General features: G+C 39.4%; 1 protein-coding gene across 3 annotated transcripts in view; it reads left to right on the top strand.

Moving 5' to 3' along the window:
• The window catches only part of LOC121925367 (stAR-related lipid transfer protein 13-like), a 1219986-nt gene extending 1199030 nt beyond the window's left edge, over nt 1–20956 (top strand). For 2 of the 3 annotated variants that reach the window (XM_042457432.1, XM_042457431.1), the window contains 5 exons: nt 639–753; nt 4453–4674; nt 6459–6676; nt 10669–10845; nt 16071–20956. In XM_042457432.1, coding sequence (XP_042313366.1) covers nt 639–753; nt 4453–4674; nt 6459–6676; nt 10669–10845; nt 16071–16188 — 850 coding nt within the window. In that variant the 3' untranslated portion in view covers nt 16189–20956. Of the gene's footprint in view, nt 1–638; nt 754–4452; nt 4675–6458; nt 6677–10668; nt 10846–13600; nt 13725–16070 lie in introns of all 3 variants that reach the window. The other variant, XR_006102863.1, reaches the window with a different exon arrangement.
• Nucleotides 20957–22191: the final 1235 nt, after the last annotated feature.

Below are 22191 nucleotides of genomic sequence, written 5' to 3'. Positions count from 1 at the left end.
TTGCATGACCCCCTGAACTACTTGAAGGAAGGGTGGGATACAGTTTAAATAAATAAATAAATAAATAAATAAATAAATAAATAAATAAGATTAAAAATTTTGTATAGGGATTTTCTTAAATCTCAAGCTATAGTTCTTTTACTTCTTAACTCATTGATTAGGAGCCGCTTCTGTTTTGTACAGAGCATGGCAAACTGTTGCCAAATGGGAAAGACTCATTCAGACATTGTTGGCTTTATCATATTGGCTCCTCAGTCTGTGCCACCTTTTCCAGGAATTAAATAGTTTTTGCTTTAGCCTGTGTAGGGAACCGAAATGTGACTGAAAATTTCTCAGGAAGTGTTAAACCATTTTTAGGGGAATTTGACCAGTGATCTTCTTTCATATAGGTCACATATATACCCAGGACATACTCTTTAACTTTTACTCCTTTGTTCTTACTTTACACCTTAAAATGTACTTCCTTCCACAGCAGTAAAGAAAGGGTCTTTCCTCAGTTCTATGATGTGATAAAAGTAGAGTTATAAAGAACTGTCTCTAGTTTGGTACCAAAAGGAGAAGTGTCACAGTTTTTTTACTTTCATCTGGGAAAAAAAATTGCTCCTTTATCTCACTTGAGCTGCTGAATTCATTTTCAGAGTAATACAGAAGAAATACGCATCTGGGAAGCCAGATCAGAAAGATCTCAGTGAAAACCTGGCAGCTACTCAGGGACTTGCACATATGATAACAGAATGTGATAAACTTTTTGAGGTGAGTGAAAGATTCAGATAGCATTATTCATGAGCGTGATATTCATAAGGGAGCATACTTTGAAGCACTTAGCCTATATAGCTTTTCACACTTTGGCCTTGAAATAATAGTTTTTGAATTGGGATATTTATTAAGCTGTTCTAGTGGAAGCTCTTTGATGGCATTTCCTCCCAGCCTTTCTGCAATATTATTTATTCTGTTCATATATGTACACTGACATATGGTTTGAATATATCCCAAGGACTCTGGTTATTTAAGAATAGTTTTACTTAATGGAGATAAATCTCGTTCATCTAAAAGGTTAGCATCAGAGAAGACCAAAACAATAAGTTAAAAAATACCTCAGTTTTATAATATGATTTTGAGTTCTTTTCACAGTTTATTTTTAATTACAATCCTGACAGAATCTTGAGGTAAAACAAAGGGGAAGATAAATAGATCAGTGGTAAAAGAAACATATGTAATCATTTTTTAAGAAATACTTGCTGTGTTTTGGGGTGAAATATTTGTTCAGATATTCAGAGGTTTGTGACATAGAACCTTCCTGTTATCTTGTGATTTTTTAAAAAATGAATTCTCTCAAACCATACTCACTACTCAGGATGGAATTTAGAACAGTCCTGAAGCTAATATAAGTAATTTTGCTGCAATTGCTTACAAGATGATGTTGAGAAAACCCCTGTTCTCCCTTATTGCCACCCTGCTGACATGAGATCATCAAACCAGATAGGATTGCCCTATAAATGTACAAATATATTTAATGGGATTGTGTTTTTCCCCCATTAATAATAGAAATTGGGGCAGTGAGTTTGACATATGGGGATACAGGTCAAATATTTTCCTTAGTCCACAGTCCTTCTGAAAATTGCCATTCCTAAATTGCTATTAGTCCCAAGGAAATTTGCATTGGCACAAAGACAGCTGTAATAGAAGCCATTAGTAGTAGCTTCATTGAGATGTTTTAAAACACCGTGATAGAAGGAAGGGTTAAAACCTGTCCCCTCAAATATTGCAGCTCTATTTTTGCTCAGCAAACACACACAGTGAACCACAAAAAAGTCAGACATGCTATTAAATGCCCTTGTCATTTTTTCCCTCTCTCTCCTTCTGTTCCTGTCCCATTAACTGCCTCCCTAACTGTGACCTATTCTCACTGCAGACCCTTTATTAACCTTTTCCTAACAAAGCAAGAAGAAATGCCTCCATAGATGTTTTCACTGTAGAGATCTATGAGAATGGAGCAGAGGGCAATTCTCTTCTTCAGTGCTGATTTCTTGGGCATCACAGATGGACTTCAATCCCACACAGACATTCTTCTCAAATTGCTCAAAAGGACTCAAAGGAACTGAAAGTGTGAGAGCAATGCAGTGGTGCAAACTGGGATCTGTGTAAACCTGGGATCTGTGCATTATTATTATTATTATTATTATTATTATTATTATTATTATTTAAATAAATTATATCCCGCCCCTCTGTCCAAGACAACCAGGGCGGCTTACAAGTTAAAACAGTACTGTCCCAAATCCCAGTATCCCAACACCACCCCTAAAATAACAATTAAACAATTCACAGTTTAAAACATACCTTAAACAATCAAAGAGTGGCTATAGAAGATTCAGAGGGGTAACGAGTTCCAATCTTTGGTGGCCGTTTTTCTAGTCAGTAAAGGCCTGCTGGAAGAGATCTGTCTTAACAGCTTTTTAAAAGCTGTTTAAGCTGGTAATGTGATGGATCTCCTCTGGCAGGCCTTTCCATAATCTGGGAGTGGTTGCTGAAAAGGTCTTCTGGGTGGTTGCAGACAGCCTAGTTTTCATAGGCTGCAAGAGATTCCTCCCAGAGGACCTGAATGTGCAGGGTGGATTGTTTGTTTGTTTATAAAGTGCTGTAAATTTGCACAGTGCTGTACATGCTGAGTATACAAAATTAAAATTAAAAACCTGCCTAAGGCATGCAATCTAAGGAAACAAAAATATTAACATTAAAACATATCACAAAATACGACATGCATGCTAGTGCCCTCAGTCCTCAGCCTTTTCATGTTGAGTGACAAGGTCTTCTTGAGTATTTATAGAACACTCTGTGCTTTTTAAACATTCCTGATCATATCGATGGTTCCACTTCTGCTCAGACAAATGGAAGTGGAACACAGCTTGCTGTTTAACAAACAACTTTGGGGACTGCAGAAACAGGGACTGACATATACAGACACAGGGGACAATACCAGCATGCATGGACCCATCATCATACAGGCTCTGAGTTCTGACATATTCAGAAGGTCACCTGTATAGGGCTAAAGTTACAGGTAAAGGAACATAGATAAGAATTAGAAAGATGATGGATCAAATGGCTGCTTGAAGTCAAACCAAGGATGTCTTTTATAACAAGTTTTTTGAAAGGCTTGCTGTGGAGTGCAACTGAACTACTCTAGGACAGATTTTTTAAAAATAATATTTATATTTGCATAAGAAGAGCAATCTAGTTAGCAAGACTTGAACTCAGTTCCTGAGTTTGCTCCTGCTGACAAGAGTCCGCAGGGTAGTGTTCTGTTCAGGGATTCTCTCCAGCAAGAGATGGAAGAAGACAACTTTAGCCTCCTCTCTGCAGCTCCTTGTGTCTGATGGACATCAGCTCTAGAAGGCTGAGGATCACCTGAAATAGGACTTCAGGGGGTAAAACTGGTAGGAAAAAATTGCTTCCTAGAGCCTTCCACCAGTAGTATCCTCTACCTGATCTCACTCTTATCTCTGAATAAAAGGAGCCTTATCTGTGGATGTGGAAGCCTGTTTAGGAGTGGGAACAACTAGCTAACCTAGTCAGGATAATGTTGAACTTCATTTCACATTCCATTGTAGCATTTAGATTTTTTTAAAAAAAATTAAAAGAGAGCCAGCACAGTGTAGTGGTTTTAGTGTTGGACTAGGCCTATGGGAGACCAAGGTACAAATTCCCACTCAGCCATGAAAACCTATAGGGTGACCATAGGTAGGAAAGCAATGACAAACATTATCTGAATAATTCTTGCCTAGAAAACCCTATGATAGGATTTCCATAAGTGAGAATCAACTTGAAGACATACAAGAACTTTTTAGAGGAATAAAAAATTGACCATCCAACAGCACATGAATCTTACCTACTTTTTGCTTCCTGCTTATGTACATTCTTTATAGTACTCTCTCTCTCCTATGACCTATAGAACACTATACATCTTAGGTCCAGATTATTTGCCAGACCCCATATGAGCCTGCCTGGACCCTGAGATCCACAGGCAAGGCCTTCCTCTCAATCTCACCACCTTCACAGGTACAGTCGGTGGGAACACAAGAGTGGGACTTCTCAGTGATTGAACCTAAACTTTAAAACTCCCTCCCTAAGCAGGCTTGTCACTAGCAAATATTTTTTATTCAGACAGGCTTTTAAGAAAGGGCTGTAAGTTTTTTTAAATTATATTGTGTAACTTTTAAAATCTTGTTAGGGTATCTGTTTTTAATATGGTTACAGTTTAATTTTGGTTTTAATGTTGACTTTTTGTATATTTTTCATTGTAATCTTTTGAATGAGTAAGCCATCTTGTTGATCGTGATCATGATGATACATTGAATTCTTGTTGAATTTTCATGAAATGATTTAACTCAAAAACAATATACCAAATGTGTTCTTTAATATGAAACCTCCTGCACACCTTCTCATTCTTTGGAGCAGATTCCCCATGAGATGGTAACACAGTCTCGGAACTCCTATATTGAAGCTGAAGTACATCCTCCAACTCTGGAGGAACTGGGCAAACAAATGGATGAAGCAGGTGGCAGTTTCCAGACCTATCTGGAAAGTCTTGTACTAAACCTCTGTAAAGAGGCTAAGGACAAATTCAAAGGATGGGTCACTTGTTCAACCATAGAAAATACAGACCTCTCCTACAAAAAGGTAATTTCCGTAGTTAGAAAATCTGCATGCTAACTAGAACATCCTTTTGTCAGCTTTGGTCAGGACATTATCACATGGGAGGAATGTCTCCCAATTTTGAAAGAAAAGAAAGTAGGGCCTGCGTGGGTGGTTATCACACCACAGAAGAACACAGTACCCATCCCAAAGCCGAAGTAGTGCAAATGCAAAAGAAATTATCATATGAATATGTACCATTTATACTCTAGAATTTGAATTAGCATCCCTGCACATGCGCAGTGAGAGCAGAATCGGATCGTGGCCTTTTTACACTTCCTGCTGAGCTTGCTTCTGGTTCGTGTGGTTTTGCCTTGTTTCACGTTATTTTTTCATTCATTACCCTTTATTTCACGTTATTTAGGCAATTCACCAATTCAAAACCAGTCCAAAGCAATCTTGTACTTGGTTTGAGCATTGGGCTATGACTGTAGAAGGCAGGGATCAAATCCCACTGGGTGACTTGGTGCAAGTCACACTCTTTCAGCCTCCTCATAAAATGGCAGTGGCAAACCCCAACTGAATAAACCTGCCAAGGAAACCCTGCAACAGGATCGCACGAGAGAAAGACAGAGCCCTGGCCAATCCCTTCCCTCCAATTGGAGAGGATGAGTTTGCAAAGGGAAAGAGCCAGAAAGGGCTGAGAGGAGGAAGGAGGGAGGGAAGCAGTGTGTGTGTCTCTGTGGGGAAGGCTGCTTCATCCCCCAAACAGCTCCAACTCCAAGAGGAGAGAAAAGCCCCCCTCACCCAGAGGGAGGGAGGAAGGGAGGAAAAAATTGCAGCCAGCAAAGGAGCTTGAGAATTGTAGTCTAATTTGAAGGCAATCCAAGGGTGACCAAGACATGCATTCCATACCTGAAAAATTCAGATTGAACGCAACTTTGGAGTGGAACAGGATTTGTAAATTCTATATTTCCCTGAATTTATACATCTCTCGTTTGACCCTGGATTGGGTCAATGACTTAGCATTGACTTCGATTACATGTGATAACTTCTTGCACAAAAACATGAAACCCCATGATTGCACCCAAGATCACACTGCATTGACCTTCCAATTTCCCCCATGTGATGACGTCCTAAGCCTCATTGTCACTGTGAAACATCAGCCCTTATCCAAAGGAGCACACATCCATCAGTGCCTGTGTGTTTTTAAGTTCATGTTTTTATACAAAGACAGGTCTAGATTTTGACATATTTAAAGTATGTAAATGGGACTTGAATTCTATTGATTTCAGTGGATCTACTCTAAATATGAGTAAGTCTGAATCTATTCCATAATTTTAAAAAAGCAGAGAAGATATAGCCAAGATTTTTAAAAAGAATATATGTTAATTAACTGAATAAACATACACAAATCATATTTATTAAATAGTCTCTTTTAAATTAGAGACAATCAACACTTGATGTTAAACATTTTTGTTGAATACTGTACAATACTAATATCTAGTTGTTTTTAAAAACTGCTGTCTTACAAGAGTTAATTTATGGGCTAGGATTTCCCTTGATTGTCTTTCAATCCCAAAGATATTTAAACAAGACTTGTCATGATGTTCTTGTGCCTTAAAATGTGCTTGTAAATATTGAAAGTTACAGTCTTCTAAAGTGGCGCCTTGCATAACTTGGAATACTGAAAATGAACTGGGAATATATCTTGGGATCACATGGAAGTAATATAAGCACATAGACAGGCTTCTTTAAATCCAAGCCTATATTTCATTTATTTGCTTAGCAGTGTCCTTTCTCTTCTCTCTTTCCAACTCTAAATTCAGGTTGGAGATGGAAATCCACTAAAGCTATGGAAGGCATCGGTAGAAGTTGAAGCTCCTCCTTCTGTTGTCTTGAATCGTGTATTAAGAGAACGCCACCTTTGGGATGAGGATTTCTTGCAATGGAAAGTCATTGAAACCTTGGATAAACAGACTGAGATCTATCAATATGTTTTGAATAGTATGGCTCCACATCCTTCTAGAGACTTTTTAGTACTCAGGTAAATTAATTTACTGGTAGAAGCAACTAAGAATAGCTTAACTACATTATTGTCTATCCATTTGTTGTTGTTAACAGGCCCAACTCAAGGCAAACCTGTGGATGAGACCTCTTCAAGTCCCCTTTTCCTTCCACTGCTTTGCTTAGTCTTAGGAGTTTATCACATGGGAGGAATTTCTCTTAATTTCGAATGAAAAGAAAGTGGGGCCAGAACACATTCACATGAATTCGCTAGTTCAGTGAGTTTACGTGAATTCAAATTGCATTCAAACTGACCTCCCATAGCTTGCCATTGCCTGAAATTGCATGTGACCACCTATCACGCAATAATGTGAAACCCCATGATTGCATTTGGACTGACTTCCTATTGCCTGAAATTGCGTGTGGTTGTCTATCATGTAATAACGTTAAACCCCATGATTGTGTTCAGATTGCTATTGGATTATACTTCCAATTTCCCTCGTCTGATAATGTCCTTAGACTCAGTCCCATGATCTCCCTGATTGAGTCTATCCATGTGGCATGTGGTCTTCATTTCTTTCCTCTCCTCTCTTTCGTTATTGCCTTTTCTAATGAGACGTGCTTTCTTACGATGTATCCAAAGTACAACAGCCTCAATTTGATCATCTTGGCTTCGAAGGACCGTTCAGACATGATCTCTTCAAAGACTCATTTGTTTATCTTTTTTGGCTAGCCTACAATATTCTCGGCAGTCTTCTCTGGTACCACATCTCAAGTTGGTATTCTTCATATTTCATGTTTATTGCATATACTTCATGTATCTTTAAATCATCTCTAGCATTCATTCTTCAATTCATATTTTTTTCCAAATGATGCTGTTTTCTAATTGAAAAAAATCTTGTAATCAGAACACAGTTTGTGAAATTTAAAACCATAAAACATTGGCCACTTTCTTTAACCAGGTGTCGGAAAAAGGCTGTTATTTAATTTATGCAGCTGTGTAAGTTGTCAGAATTACATAAATGCAGCTGGTCCCATTGTTCTGACTTTTCCCCTCCCTGGAGAATCATTGTTCTTTTAATGGAATTTATTTTATGTTGAAATAAAGTTTAAAATAGGGACAACAAAAACAACACAGAAAAAATGGAACAATTGCTTTAAAAAATCAAGAAACTTGCTATTGATAATTCTTAGTATATCATAGATATGCTTGTTGAACAACAGGCATAAGATAGTCTAAAGAAAAGGCTGTGACTTAATGGATTATGATTGGGTATATGCATGATATTGTTTATAAAATGTAGATAGATATGTAGATTGCTTTGCTTACTAATACCGACTTGTTTTTAAGTCACATTTATTGGAGGGCTTTTCCCCACAAAAGTTATAAATGATGTAGACAAATATATTCTGATGAACTTTTCTTTTACAATAATTTATATATTCACATGTATATTTATATATTCGCAAGTAGTATACTGGAGGCAAGGCTGGATATAAATATAACTAATAATAACTTCAACTTCATATATGTACAGGTGCAATTATGTACAGGAAAGAATCTTGTCTCTACAATGGAGCCATAGTCCAATGGATTAGTAAAACTGATTCCAGGTGTGATCAGTTTCTAGCCTAAGCAATTCATACCTAAGACAAACTTTTGTACTTTCTGAACTCTGTTTAGGTGTGCACCCATCTTTCCATGTACCCAAGCTACCTAGAGTATTGTGAAATTGTGGATGATATAGAAATTCAGAAAATAACAGATAAAAAATAAATATGAAAAACGATAACTGTAGATATGTTTAAAATTTAGTCTCTACAGCAGTGGTTCCCAACCTTCCTAATGCCGTGACCCTTTAATACAGTTCCTCATGTTGTGGTGACCCAAACCCATGAAATTATTTTCATTGCTACTTCATAACTGTAATTAAATAGGTGTTTTCCAATGGTCTTAGGCGACCCCAAAGGGGTCCCGACCCACAGGTTGGGAACCATTGCTCTACAGCCTAATTGAAATTTGAGTACTAAACTTTATGGGAAAGGGCTCGGGTACAGTTGTAGAAATCACTGAAAATTTTTGAAATCTTGGAGATTCACTGCTAGTCAATGAAGATCAGCCTTCTCCAACCTGGAAACCTTAAGAATTTTTGACTTATGGTTCTCAGCATTGGAGCCTTCTAGAAGTTAAAATCTAATAGATCTAGAGGGCATCAGATTGCAGAAGAGCTAGATGAACTATAGTAGTTGCTCTTTTACAGTGACTCAGTATAACTTTCCATGGCGGGGTACAAACCGCCGCTTTGCGGCGCTCCCCCGCCGCCGCCATTTGCTTCGTGCGGGAGCCGCAGCAGCCAAACCGCGCGGCTCCCGCGCGGAGCAAAAAAGAAGCTCCATTTCGGAGCTTCTTCTTGCGGCACCTCTATGACGTCGCGAGGCGCCTGGCGCGGACTCGCGACGTCATAGGCGCTGCGACACGTCTGGACGCTATGCGTCCAGTACGTAAAGATGGCGGCGCCCATGTAGAAGGGGTGCCGCTATCTTGTACGTATAAGATACGTACTAGGGTTAGGGGGGTGCGGAAGCACCGCCCCTTCCTAACCCTAGTACGTATCCTATACGTACTATATGGCGGTTTGTATCCCGCCCATGTTTCCTTTGATAATAAATATAAAATACGATCAACCCCCTGTATCCATTGATTTCTTATGCACTGACTCAATCATCCACAATTTGATTATGTATGTATGTATGTAAATTACAAAAAGCAAACCTTGATTTTATCATTTTATATAAGGGGCGCCATACCTATGCCATTGTATTTAGAGGGATTTGAACATCCACTGTTTTTGTTATCCATGGGGGGTCCTGGAACCAAACTCCAGTGAATACCAAGAGCCCACTGTATCGTCTGTTGTGAGGAAGTTGTTTGATGTGCTTTTTCATAACACCATTATCCAGGTGGCTGTAGCAGTAGGTAGTACAAAGTAGCAATAGTTGTCATGAAGACAAAGGACAGACTTAGATCCTGCTTATTTGAGATCTTTTTTAAAAAAATACAACCTTAAAAAATTCATATCCTTTTAGTAAATGCCTGAATGATTAGACTTGGAAATCAATACATTGTACTTATTCTGAAATTTATTTCACATTTACAGGATAATTTTTCATATTGTGTTTCTCTTTTTGGGCTTTCAGTAAACCTCTTTATTATTTGACACTTATACCTGCCTAATTCTCCCAAACCATGTACACAATAGTTTTTATGGGTTTTTCAGGCTATGAGGGCTAGAAGAGTTTGTTCCTGACGTTTTGCCAGCAGCTGTGGCCGGCATCAAGTGCTTAAGCTGTTTTAATCATGTTTTTAATAATGTTGATGTTTAATTCCTTTTTAATTTTAGAAAATCAATGTTTTAGCTGAATTTTTTAAATTATTGTAAGCAGCCTTGGGTCTCATTTTGAAAGAAAGGTGTGACATAAGTACAAAAATAATATTATTTGCCTTTATTTTTTTTCCCAGTCAGGTTTGTCATTAGCATCACTGATTTTTTTTTTAATTATCAATCAGATTTTTATTTTTGAAAGAAAAGCACCACTTCCTATACATTTCCAGATTTCCCCATTTTTTATCCTCCCCAGAGGATGAATCCTGCATTAGAGAGAAAAATTAGAAATGCTCTCAGTTTTGGACTACAGTGACTTTGCTAGCTAGAGGTCTTGGGGGCCTGAGAACCAGTGTGGTTTAGAGGCTTGAGTGCTGGACTCCAGAAGAGCAGGGTTCGAATCTTCACTCAACCACGGAAACCCACTTGTCTCAGCCTAAGAAAGGAAGACAATAGCAAACCTCCTCTGAACAAATCTTGCTAAAAAAAACTTTAGGGTCCCCATAAGGTGGAAAGGACTTGAAGAAAAAGTCCTACCCTGATTAGAAACAAGGACTTTAAAAAAATTAAATACAGGCTTGGGTATCTTGTTTAATCATAATTCATCCCTACATGTAACACTTTCTTTTTAAAACATACATTTTATTAGGACCTGGAGAACAGACCTGCCAAAGGGGATGTGTATATTAGTGGCCATCTCCATAGAACATGAAGAATGCCCTCTGATGGGAGGTGTCCGAGCAGTTGTTATGGATTCCCAGTACCTAATAGAGCCTTGTGGCTCTGGAAAATCTCGTCTGACACATATCTGCAGGACTGATCTCAAGTAAGTACCATTGGTGCCAAAATACTAATCGGATAAAAATCACAGAATCAAATGTTCTGAGCAATGGGCTGGATCCAGGTATATGTGCAACTGGGCTGGTGGTAACAGATTTCCCAGCTCTCTCCTCCCTATGGCAGCTTCTCTGGTTCTCTTTAGCTGCTAAACAAAGGACTGGGGCATGTGGAGTGAGTTGTAATGTCTTGGTCCCACCACCATCACTGGATATCTGTCAGGAGAGGACAGAGGAGAAGACCTTGGTGGTGGCTGCTCCAAAGCCATGGGATTCTTTTCCACAGGAGGTTAGTCTGATGCTTTCTCGTCTCACCTTTCACTGGTAGGGAAAGACCTTTTAAAACAAAAATTAAACAGGCATTTGTTGATTGATTAGTTATTTAGAAGAGTTTTTTAAAGAGGGTTGGTATATTTTTATCTTAATTGTTATGGTTTTTAAAAATGATTTCACACTTTTTAAAATAGTGTGGATTTTTTTTCATAACAGCTTGTTTAATTGTGTTTTGCCCTTATTGTTATTACTATTAACTTTATGTATACCATACTTAGTTCCCAAAATTGGGACCCAGAGCAGATTACAAATTAAAATGATTACAATATAGTTAAAACGTACAAAAGGGCAACATTAAAATAAAGCTAAACTATAAACAGTATTAAATGCAAAACATGCATTTACAATGATGAAAAACAGTTTTAAAATACTATATTTTAAAACAATACAGCCCCCTCTTAAAAACCCTCCCTTGAAAATTTTCCATTCTAAAAGCCTGTTGGAGTATTTTAAAAAGTCTTTGCTTGCCAGTGGAAGGAGAGCAAGGAGAGGACCATTCTAGTCTCCCTAGGAAGAGAGTTGCAGAGTTTTAGGGACTGCCACTGCGAAGCCCTTGACTTGTGTCACAATTTTTTATCATTAAATTTTTAGTTTTATCTTGTTTAATCTTATTTAACCTATTTTATTAAATTTTGAGCTGCCTTGGGTCCCATGTCAGTTGAAAGATGGGATAATTAAGTAAATAAAATACAGGACAAGGGGAAGGGTCCTAAAAAATGAGGCAGAGGCATTTTCTTGTGTATGCAGCCTTTTTGTCCAAGGAGGGCAGATTCTGGATCCAACCCATTGGTTGGCATCCTATTGGTTAATCTCAGCTAGAGTAGTCCCATTCAATCAATTGTTGAATGGTGAGTCAACCTGTAGGTAAATCCTATTGATCCAATAGGTTTACTCTAGTCAACACTATGGCAAGTTTAGTTAAAAGAGTGCAGCTACTTCTGTAAAAAGAAGTAGCATCTGGTACTTGGCTCAATATAATTTTTCAGAGCCAGGAAAAGTTTTTTGTTTGTGTTTTGTTTGTTTTGTTTGTTTTGTTTACAGCTTCCAGAATCCACCTAGCCAACTTGGCAATGAGAGTTGTAGCCAAGCTCTGCAGTTTTTCATAGCTCTCAAATTATTCCTCACAAATCATTGTCAATTGCAGCTTAGTCTTCTCAATCAGTGCTACTTAAAGTGATAGTTCCAGGACCTGTGCCGATCTCCAAGCCATTCGCTACAAGTGCCTTGTGATTATCCAGGGAAGAAAGAAATGTTTGCAGTATATGGACAGAAATAACTTACCAGTCCCTGATACAGTGGGAAAAAATAATTGGTGGTCACATACATCAGATTGCCTGAGAAGCAGCACTGTTCTAAATAGTTGTGCAAGTGAACCCATGTTGCATAGTTATATAAGTTTTCTAGCACCCTGTGAAATACTGCCATGTGTAGATTGTCAGTGGCCACATATTATTTCCCTATGATCAATTGCATAATCAAAAAAAAACCTTACAAACCACCTGCATCTAATTCCAATAAGTAATATGGATAAATGTTTTATAACTTTAAAAAAATCATTCAGCACTTTAATTACCTAATTTTATTTTTGTCTCCCAGGAGGATTAGCAAAAGAATACCACTTTAGGGAACAGATACCTCCTCTGTGATTTAAGTACTGTGTGTGTGTGTGTGTGTGTGTGTGTGTAAAATTGACATGTTACAAAAAATGTGTTTCTATTATGGGTTTACCATCAAAGGCTGAAGAGCTAAGCTTTCTGATAAAACTCCCAGAATCCCTTAGCCAGTAGAGGTGAATATATGATTACATGTTTCTGAAAAGAACTATGTTTTTGCATACAGGCAAAGTCTGATAAATCTCCACCATTCTGCATTATTCAATATAATTTATATTTTTAAAGTAAGGTAAATAATGTATCACTTGCCCATTGAGCTGATCTTTCCCTTCAGTGTAGTAAAGCTGACAAGTATTATTATTCTTATATATAGCCTTTTCATATGGCTGCTTGGAGCTTCAGTCCAGCACCCAGCTGCGCATATGAAATTCAACTGAACTAAGATTTCCTGTATGCATTTGTAACTAGGCATAAGCTAGAAACTGCTTGAGTGCTGTAGATTTGTTGGTTTAGTTCACCGTCTTGGAAATTCTGTTATTGTTGCCATTTTAGAGATGAGAAAATTAATGAGAGAGGTAACCTTCCAAAGTGTGAAAGAAAAACTTACATGTTACAAAAGATGTGTTTCTGTAGAGTCTGAAAAATTACTTTTCTGTCTAAAACTCCCAGAATTCCCCTGTCAATGCACTCAAGAATGCTGGCGGAATATGCACATTGTAGTCCATAAGATTTGCATTCTGGATTGAACCAAGAAGACCCACACTTAAGTGCAGCTTACACAGATGTATGTCTCTTTTAGGATGGGGTGCCAGAAGTTATTCTCTGTTCCTTTGTAACCCAGTCCAAAATCTCCCCAGCAGCAACTGTCAAGCTGGGAGCAGCTGGTTGTGGACACTGGAGAGGAGAAGGAGGCAATTCAGATGGTGAGGAAATGAAGAGGTGACTGATCTGGGCTCCAAGGAAAAGGAAAAGAATGGTACACTCACAGTTCAGTGAGGGAAGAAATGAAGGTACATTCACATATGGAGTGCACCTTCATCTCTTCCCCCATTGAGCTGAGACCAACTGCTTCTACATCAGAATTAACTCCTTCCCCTCCCTATCAATTGCATCAGCCATCCTTGCCAGTGCATAACAGCTGCTGGAGCAGGAAGAAGGATACAGAACTGCTTTATTTTGGTCAGAATCTGGTTTTTATTGATGCAACAGCTGTCTGCTCATGGAAAGTTTTTCATTCAGGTTTTCTGTTTTCAGCTGTTTTGGTCCCCAAGGCATGCAGTGACCACTGTTGCATGAGAAGGAGCTTATTATTGGCTCCTAAAATAGGAGGCCAGGGAACCTTGCACTTGGCCCATGGGACCTAGTGCAGTCACAAATACAGGGAAAGGGAGAAGGCTCTTCAAGGCCCATAGTAGTCATTTCAGGGAGTAGCTCAGTCTGGGCAGTGCTGAGATGGGGTGATTTGATACCCTTGTTGATTGGGGAGCATACATGACCTGATGTGCTAGTAGTCCACCTTGGTGGAAATGACTTGGATCTGCTTAAAGGCAAGGCACTCATTTGCCAAGCATTGCATAATTTCCAGGTCATAATAGGGGTGTCCAATATTTGATCAACAGAACTGATCAACAATTCTGCCCCACCAGGTTTGGCAGGGTAAGGTGGATCCTAGACAGCTGGATTTTACCCACAGATGGGTGAATGGGGAAATCCAGAATATTTTGTGTAGGGAGCTAGGTCACTTTCTCCTGCATCATGACATACTTTTTCGAAGGACCCAAGTTCTACATAGCAGACAGTATTCATTTGTCAGAATTAGCAATAAAGTTAATTCAGTCTTCCTCGGGGATTTGCAAAAGGGGGTGAGCACCATTTTGGTTAGTCTAGTGGAGTAACGGGATTAAGCAGATGCTTACCCCTTGTCTGTGGCAGATAGTGGGGGGAGAAGATTGATTGAAAGTTTATTTCTATACCGCCGTTCCTACGATCACGGTGGTTTACAAACAGTACAAATATAATACAATACAGATTAAAAGAAACAAACATCCCAATAAAACACCCCGATTAAAACCACCATATAGAATCAATCAGAATTACTAAAGAGTTAAAAATCCAATGCGATACAGAACAACAATACTACACACAGTACATGGGGGAAACAGTCAGGACATGTGGGAGAAAGCTTGACGGAATAAACGAGTCTTCAGGTTCTTCTTGAACGACTCCAGGGAGGGCGCTGAGCGGAGCTCTTCAGGGAGGGCGTTCCAAGATGACACTCCATTGTGGTGGAGGGTTGGGTTCCAGAACTATTTCCACAGAACCAGGAAGCTTGTGAAAGAGTCTGCCCTTGTGGGGTCTTTCTCTTATAAAGTTGCAGGGCTTAGGAGGGAATCATGCAAATTACATCTGAGATGGCAACCAAGCTGTTTGGATTGCTCTTGGGGCCTGGTGTTTTGCCCAAGGGCATCTAGGTATGTGTCATATGCTGACATTTAGGCCTCAGTTAAACCAGCACCAGATTGCTCCTCCCTTCATTTGCTCAGCCCCAGGCCTCAAACATTTGACTAAGTTCTAGGTCAATAAAATGGTCCTTATTTAATCCAAATATTGTATTTGGTCTCATTTATTTCATGGTTAGTAAACAATAATGCTGTCTCCCTACTCCATAGACTACGTTGTTCATGAGGGCTCCTTAACTCTTTGTGTAGAATAGGGAAAGAGGCTGCCACACTTCCACACTTCCTTGCAGTGTAGTAGAGTCTCCTTCCTTGGAGGTCTTTAAACAGAGCCCGGATGACCATCTGTCGGGTATGCTTTGATTGAGAGTTCCTGCATGGCAGGGGGTTGGACTGAATGGCCCTTGCGGTCTCTTCCAACTCTATTTAACCAGGCATTCCCCGACTAAACATCCTATGGGCCTCCCTCCTCACTCGTGGCCGTGTGGTTGGGCTCAGGGGTTTTTATTGTTTTTATGTAATGATGTTGTTTTTAATCTGTTTTTATTGTATGTGCTGCACTAAGGTGCTTTTGTAAGCCGCCCTGATCTATTTGGAAGGGCGGGGTATAAATAAAATTTTATTATTATTATTATTATTATGATTCTATGAAGAGAAAATGGGATGTGAAAATCTGCTTCTACCAGCCCAATGGCATGCATAACTTTCTGTTTTGTAGCATTTTTAACTTCCCATTGGGATGACGTTTGGTAGGTGAAGGTTGTTTTGTTGTTGTTGTTTTACAATAACTTTTCCTCTTTGTTTTCCCTTCAGAGGTCATTCATTGGAATGGTACAATAAAGGCTTTGGACATCTGTGTGCAGCTGAAGTTACCAATATCAGAAATTCATTTCAACCCCTGATTGCTGAGGGACCAGAAACAAAAATCTGAGTGATGAAGACCCTTCATGTGTGGAGTTCTATGCATGCACTGGAGCCACTGGATTTTTAACCTCCATTTGTGCAATAGCTAACATGGCATATTTGAAAGGCTCTGCCATTTCCTGGAAATGTCACTTATCTCCATGTTGATTTCCTTTACTGGAGAGCAGTTTCTTTAGGCTCTAAAAATAGACTACTGCCATTATTGGTATTGCCTAATTCTAATATTTAAAGGCTTCTGGGAAGCTTATTTTAAACTGTACATATGAAATGTAGAAATGTAAATATTGTATATACTCTGCTATGTATAATATCTAATTATAGATATGTATATTATTATTATTATTATTATTATCATTAAGTTTTATATATACGCTGGTGCTTTCTAAAAGAAATTATCTACATCTGTTTGGAATTTATTTTCACACTGTTAGGTCTGAGTCTCTCTCAGATTTTGTTAGAACATTTGCTGTTATTGCAAGAACTATGACATCATCTGTGTGATAACTAGCAACAAGTGGAATACTTAAGCTGTTCCTATGTTAGCCCAATTTTTAAGGAGAGGCATAGAGATGGGCATAGCGAAATAAGGAGGGTTTGTTAAGACGAGGGAGTACTGTATGGTCAAAAGTAATTAACAACAGAATATTAGTTAGGCCAAAAACACGTTATCCTGAGGCATTCAAATCTGGTACATAATTCTTTGCTTTGGCCTGTAGTAAGTCTAAAGCACTGTAAAAAATATATCTTTCGCCAAATTGTGATCAAGAAATGGCTTTCTGTTTGCGACATTCAGAGTATTTCTTAGACTAATACTAGAACCTGCCAAGCTAACAAGTGCTTACAATCAGAGCTTGAAACGGTTACATTATTGAAGTACAGCTCCCAGTTTCCCATGCTGCCTGAAAGGTTTTGGGAAGTGAGGTTCCAACAAGTAGTTTTTACAAGTTCTACTTAGAAACTGATGAACCAACTGTGGAATGTCTGCACCAACACAAAATGAGATTTTACACAGATGTTGTTTACCATGCCTGGTAAGCATTGCTTATGTTTGGAATGTTAAGATGAATATGCAAACCATTCACTCCAAAATAGTCCCCATATTATCCATAGGCTTATTCTAAGCCAAACACTGTGAGGTTGACAGCTGAAATCCTATACAGTCCTTAGATTCTGAGTTAGAGGAAATCACCCATAGCTGAATCTGTTAAGTAGCCTCTTTATGTGCTAGAGACTTCAGGGAATGGAGTTTTGGAAGACATGGCACCTGAGCTGATACTGTAGTAGTACTTCATGAAAGAGGGAACTACTGCCCTCTCTGCTGCACCATCACCACAGACATGTAAGGGAAATAGATTTTCCACTGCATTATGAACTGAATAAGGAGGTTTGGTACAGTATGGGTGGCATCCTGTCAGCCGCATACACATGCCAAAGTGTGGCTTAGCCATGCATATGCCTCTTTTTTGGTGGGACATTTCATCCAAAACCCCTCTCCTGGATCTGTCAAGCCCCAGCAGTGATCATTCAGATGTTGAAGATGCAGCTGATCTGGTCTTTGAAGGAAAGGAAAATGGGTGTACTCCATATATGAGCACATGTTCATCCCCTCCCCCCCAGGTGCTACTAGCTGCTCCATTATCTAAGTTGTATTTCCTCTTCCTACCAGTGGGGAGTGACAGCAGCCACCCTCCTGGAGCTTGACAACTATCAGAGTAGGGTAGAACTGCATCAGTGGCGTTTTATGCCCACTTAATGTAGGCTGTCAGCCTATGTTTAGGGGAGGAGGATTCCATCATGCTCCCCATTATGTAGAATGAGATGGGGCACCAAATGCACATAGAGGTAACTAAGCTTTTTAGGGCAAGCCCATGCAAATTTAGGACAATGTCCATCATTTGACATGTCTAGGTTGATTTTAATAAGATTCAATCATTATTCACTTTTTCAGAGATCAAGCTTTAGTTTATAATATACTGGAGGTGGACAAACATGGTTCATACTCCATATGACCATATCTGTGTCTCATGTCATTCCCATTCCCTGCTACAGTTGGGAGAACCACCCTGGTGAAATTTGACAGAACCACACACACCAAAGGTCATTTCAATCTTCCTTTCCAGAAGGGAAAGACATACTGCCCTGCCACTCCACAGGGCTCAATGGTACAGTAAAGAGCCCAGGCACCCTCCTGCACCATGGAGAACCACTACAATTGACACCAGATAGCTGCATGGCAGGGATTGGACTGGGTGGCCCCTGTGGTCTTTTCCAACTCTATGATTCTGTTATTAGATTTCAGTAAGAATTGTGCCAGTGGCAAGAACCTCATTGACTGCCACAAACTTGCAGTGAGCATGGCCCCTGATGTGTGGCAAAAATGAATGTCCCTAGTGCACTGCTGAAGTTGCTCACATCCACCTTATTTCAATAGTAGTGCCAGCATTATAATAAACATTATTAATTAAAAGTCTACAGAAAACTTTGCTTAACAATTGCTAATAAAACATTGCTCCCAACAATGAGTCACTTTAGTTATCTTCACTATTGTTAATCATAGTCCTGAGGTTCACAGTCCAGAAGCATTTCACTTAGAAATGCTGCCTATATGCACACAATCTATATAGTATATGTTGCTGTGTGACTGTGACCCACAGGATAGCCACAAAACAGAGACAATCTCTTACAGCACAATCCAATCCATGTTTACAGAGCAATAAAACCCTTCAAATTCAGTGGCTCCTGCTACCATCAACACATGTATAGGCTTGCCACTTTAATAAGGTTGTAAACACTATTTTTATATAGAATAAGATTTTTATAATGTTGTCATAAGCTGAAAAAAATCCAATAGGAAGGAGAAAATCCTACAAAGATGTACTGGTAGCCATGTTGTAGGTTTCTGTAACCTGTTCTATCATGGCCCTATCCCCTGATTCTGAATATTTGACTTGGACAATTCTTCCTCATTTCAGTGATATTGAACTTTTCAATAACAGTATTTTTTTTGGGGGGGGAGAGAGAGAAAATTCTCTTTTCAGCTTGTTATTTTGTTTCTCTTGAATAAGAATGAGATAGGCTCCTAGTTACCTTGGAGCAGTAGTCTCAAGAACATATTCAGATAACATCTATTTTCATATTGAGGAATATACTGTAAAATCAATCATGCATTTTGAAGTAATTTATGGAAAACAGGGTTTTTAATTATACATATATATGTTGTTGTTGTTGTGTGCCTTCTGACTTATGGTAACCCTAAGGTGAACCTATCATGTTTGTTTTTTGCAAGATTTGTTCAGAGGAGGTTTGCCATTGCCTTCCCATGAGGCTGAGAGAGTGTGACTTGCATGTGTGCATATAATTAGCTTAGAACAGAAGTGCACTGTTATTATTTCTTAGTTTAAAGTATACTGTCACTCCCTTACAGTTGCAAGCTAGGTTTCTGTGTTTTGTTGTATTCTTAGTTTGTTCAGGCTGTAATCCTGTATAGACATAACTGGGGATGCCATGGTGAACTTTGTAGGACTTGTAGGGCATTAGACTGAAGCAAGCAAAGTATGGCCCATGGGATACATATTACCCCCTAAGTCCCACTAGGGGTCAAAACATTTAGGAGGGAAATACACACACACACACACAGAGAGAGAGAGAGAGAGAGAGTACATATGCTTTGAAACTGAGCCACACACCCCACCACATCCTATGAAAAAAAGCAATGTTTTTGCCCCAAAATGCCCTCTAGGGCGTATGGGGGAGATTTTTATTCTTTTTGGCACCCTCGGCCATTTTAAGCCCAGTTGAGTTTTTTTCTAAAACAGAAAGTGATTTCTGGTCATTTACTGCTGTGAAAAAAGGCCTTGCTTAGGCCTAAAATGGTCCAGGGAGCCCAAAGATTTGGCAAAAAAAAAATACACTTCTTATAGGCCTTTGTAAGTGAAACTATTGGTTTTTTTTGCAAATGGGTGAGGTGGTGGTATAGCTGTCCAAGGTCTCCTGGGAGGTTAATGTGGCTCATCTGGCTTCCACAGTAGGCCACCCCTGGATTAGGCTTTGGTTCATTAGATAGGATCCACTGTTATGCAAAAGACTTCAGCACATGCAACAGACTTTCCCCCTCCTTTTCTGCAGGTCTCTTAACAGCAGGGTTTCAAGCAGGGATTCAGCAGATGGAGCTTTACCAGCATGGAGATGCAGTAATAGGAAGAGCTGCACTTATAGAAATTATGTGTGCTCTTCTGGCATTATTACATTTCAGGTCGCTCTGTAGAAAAGCTTCATGGGAGCTTCATCAGCTTCATGGGAGTCTATTGGCAAGACCCTGTTTAAGTACTGAGGTGGAAATATATACCAGGTTACCTCCATTAGTTTTTTTTTCTGCCACCAGTTGTGCGACTCCAGTTTGAAGGCTTTGGGGGCCAGTCCGTGGCCTAGGGGCAGGGAATCCCAGGTACTATCTGGAAGCAGCCACACAGCTTGAAAAGAGATAAGCTATTGCTGTCTCACCTTTCAGCAAGTGATTCTCTCTGAAAGTACTGGATACCTCTTTCTGGAACAACTCATAAATGTTGTGTGCTGCTGTAACAGGAGGTTATGTTAGCATATGTTACCAACAGGATCCTGGCTTGTGGTTGCCATGGCCCATTTGGTTATATGTTATCTTTGCCATTTCTGGACAATCTCTATACTTGCCCAAACTTTAGGCAGTATTACAGTGGTACCCCGGGATACGAATGCGCCGCCTTACGAAATTTCCGGGTTACGAAAAAAAAATCAATTAAAAAAACTGTTCCGGGTTACGAAGGTTATTTCGGGTTACGAAAGAAATTTTTGGTGCTTTTCGGCGCTTTTTCGCACCAAATCGCGGCTTTCGCTATTAGCGCCTATGGGTTTTCGGCTTGCGAAAGCTTTTCGGGTTACGAAAGCGGCGGCGGAACGAATTAATTTCGTAACCCGGGGTACCTCTGTATTGGGAAAGCTCTGGTGCCCTGACCTCTGGTCTGTGCAACTTGCCATTCATCTCCAGTACTTAATTTTTAGGGGGAGATTCAGGTGGTCAAATCTAATTCAAAATATCATTTGCTGGTTGCTTTTGCCAAAGAACTAGAAACTCTTACTATTTAGTGGGGAAGGAAATGCACTTTGGCCTGTTCATGGTCACTTTCATCTGGTCTTAGTTTTTATATTCTGAAGCTGTGCTTTCAACAATAGATGCCCACTGTCTGAAAGATCCTGGCACAAACAAAGACCTACATTTGATCTGCTGTAATTTTAGTCTGTTCTTTTCACCTGTCTCAATCACACTTACTCTAAATTAATTGGACATTTCACCAGTTCACCATGATCATATCGTTCAGCGGTGTGGCTTAAGCTGGAATCTGTTGTGGCTTTATGTTGATGTGAATATCATTCCACAAGTGGGTGCACTTGTTATGCCAAAGTAACCCATACCATCCACTGTCTATCATTTGCCCATCATTGTGATCCAGTAACTGCAGAAGAACTACACTAGCTTAATTTTCCCAGCCAGTGTAGAGAATCTTGGTCTTTAGTTTTTTGTGGGTTTTTTGGGCTATGTGGCCATGTTCTAGCAGAGTTTCTTTCTGACGTTTCGCCAGCATCTGTGAGGCTGGCATGCCAGCCACAGATGCTGGCGAAACGTCAGAAAGAAACTCTGCTAGAACATGGCCACAACCCACAAAAAACTATGGATACCAGGCATGAAAGCGTTTGACTTTACAAATCTTGGTCTTGTTACACCCTACTCACGTTGAACTTGGGGTTCCCCACATCTGCAATGCCAGGTTGAAAACAGGCCCAGGTTTTCTGTTTTTGTCCTTATGAATTGGCTTAAATCACAATGCAGTGGTCCCTCTTCAATGTTTGGATACATTAAAATGTTTGGAAACAACATAGACCAAAGGTACATGGTACAGGAGTGTATTTTTCCCTCTTCTGTACCTATAACCTATGGTACATTTATACCAATGCTGCAGTATGACTGCACAAAGAGACA

The sequence above is a fragment of the Sceloporus undulatus genome, chromosome 3 (genome assembly GCF_019175285.1).
Source record: "Sceloporus undulatus isolate JIND9_A2432 ecotype Alabama chromosome 3, SceUnd_v1.1, whole genome shotgun sequence".
Taxonomy (NCBI): Eukaryota; Metazoa; Chordata; class Lepidosauria; order Squamata; family Phrynosomatidae; genus Sceloporus; species Sceloporus undulatus.
This window is presented reverse-complemented; position numbering and strand designations above follow the sequence as displayed.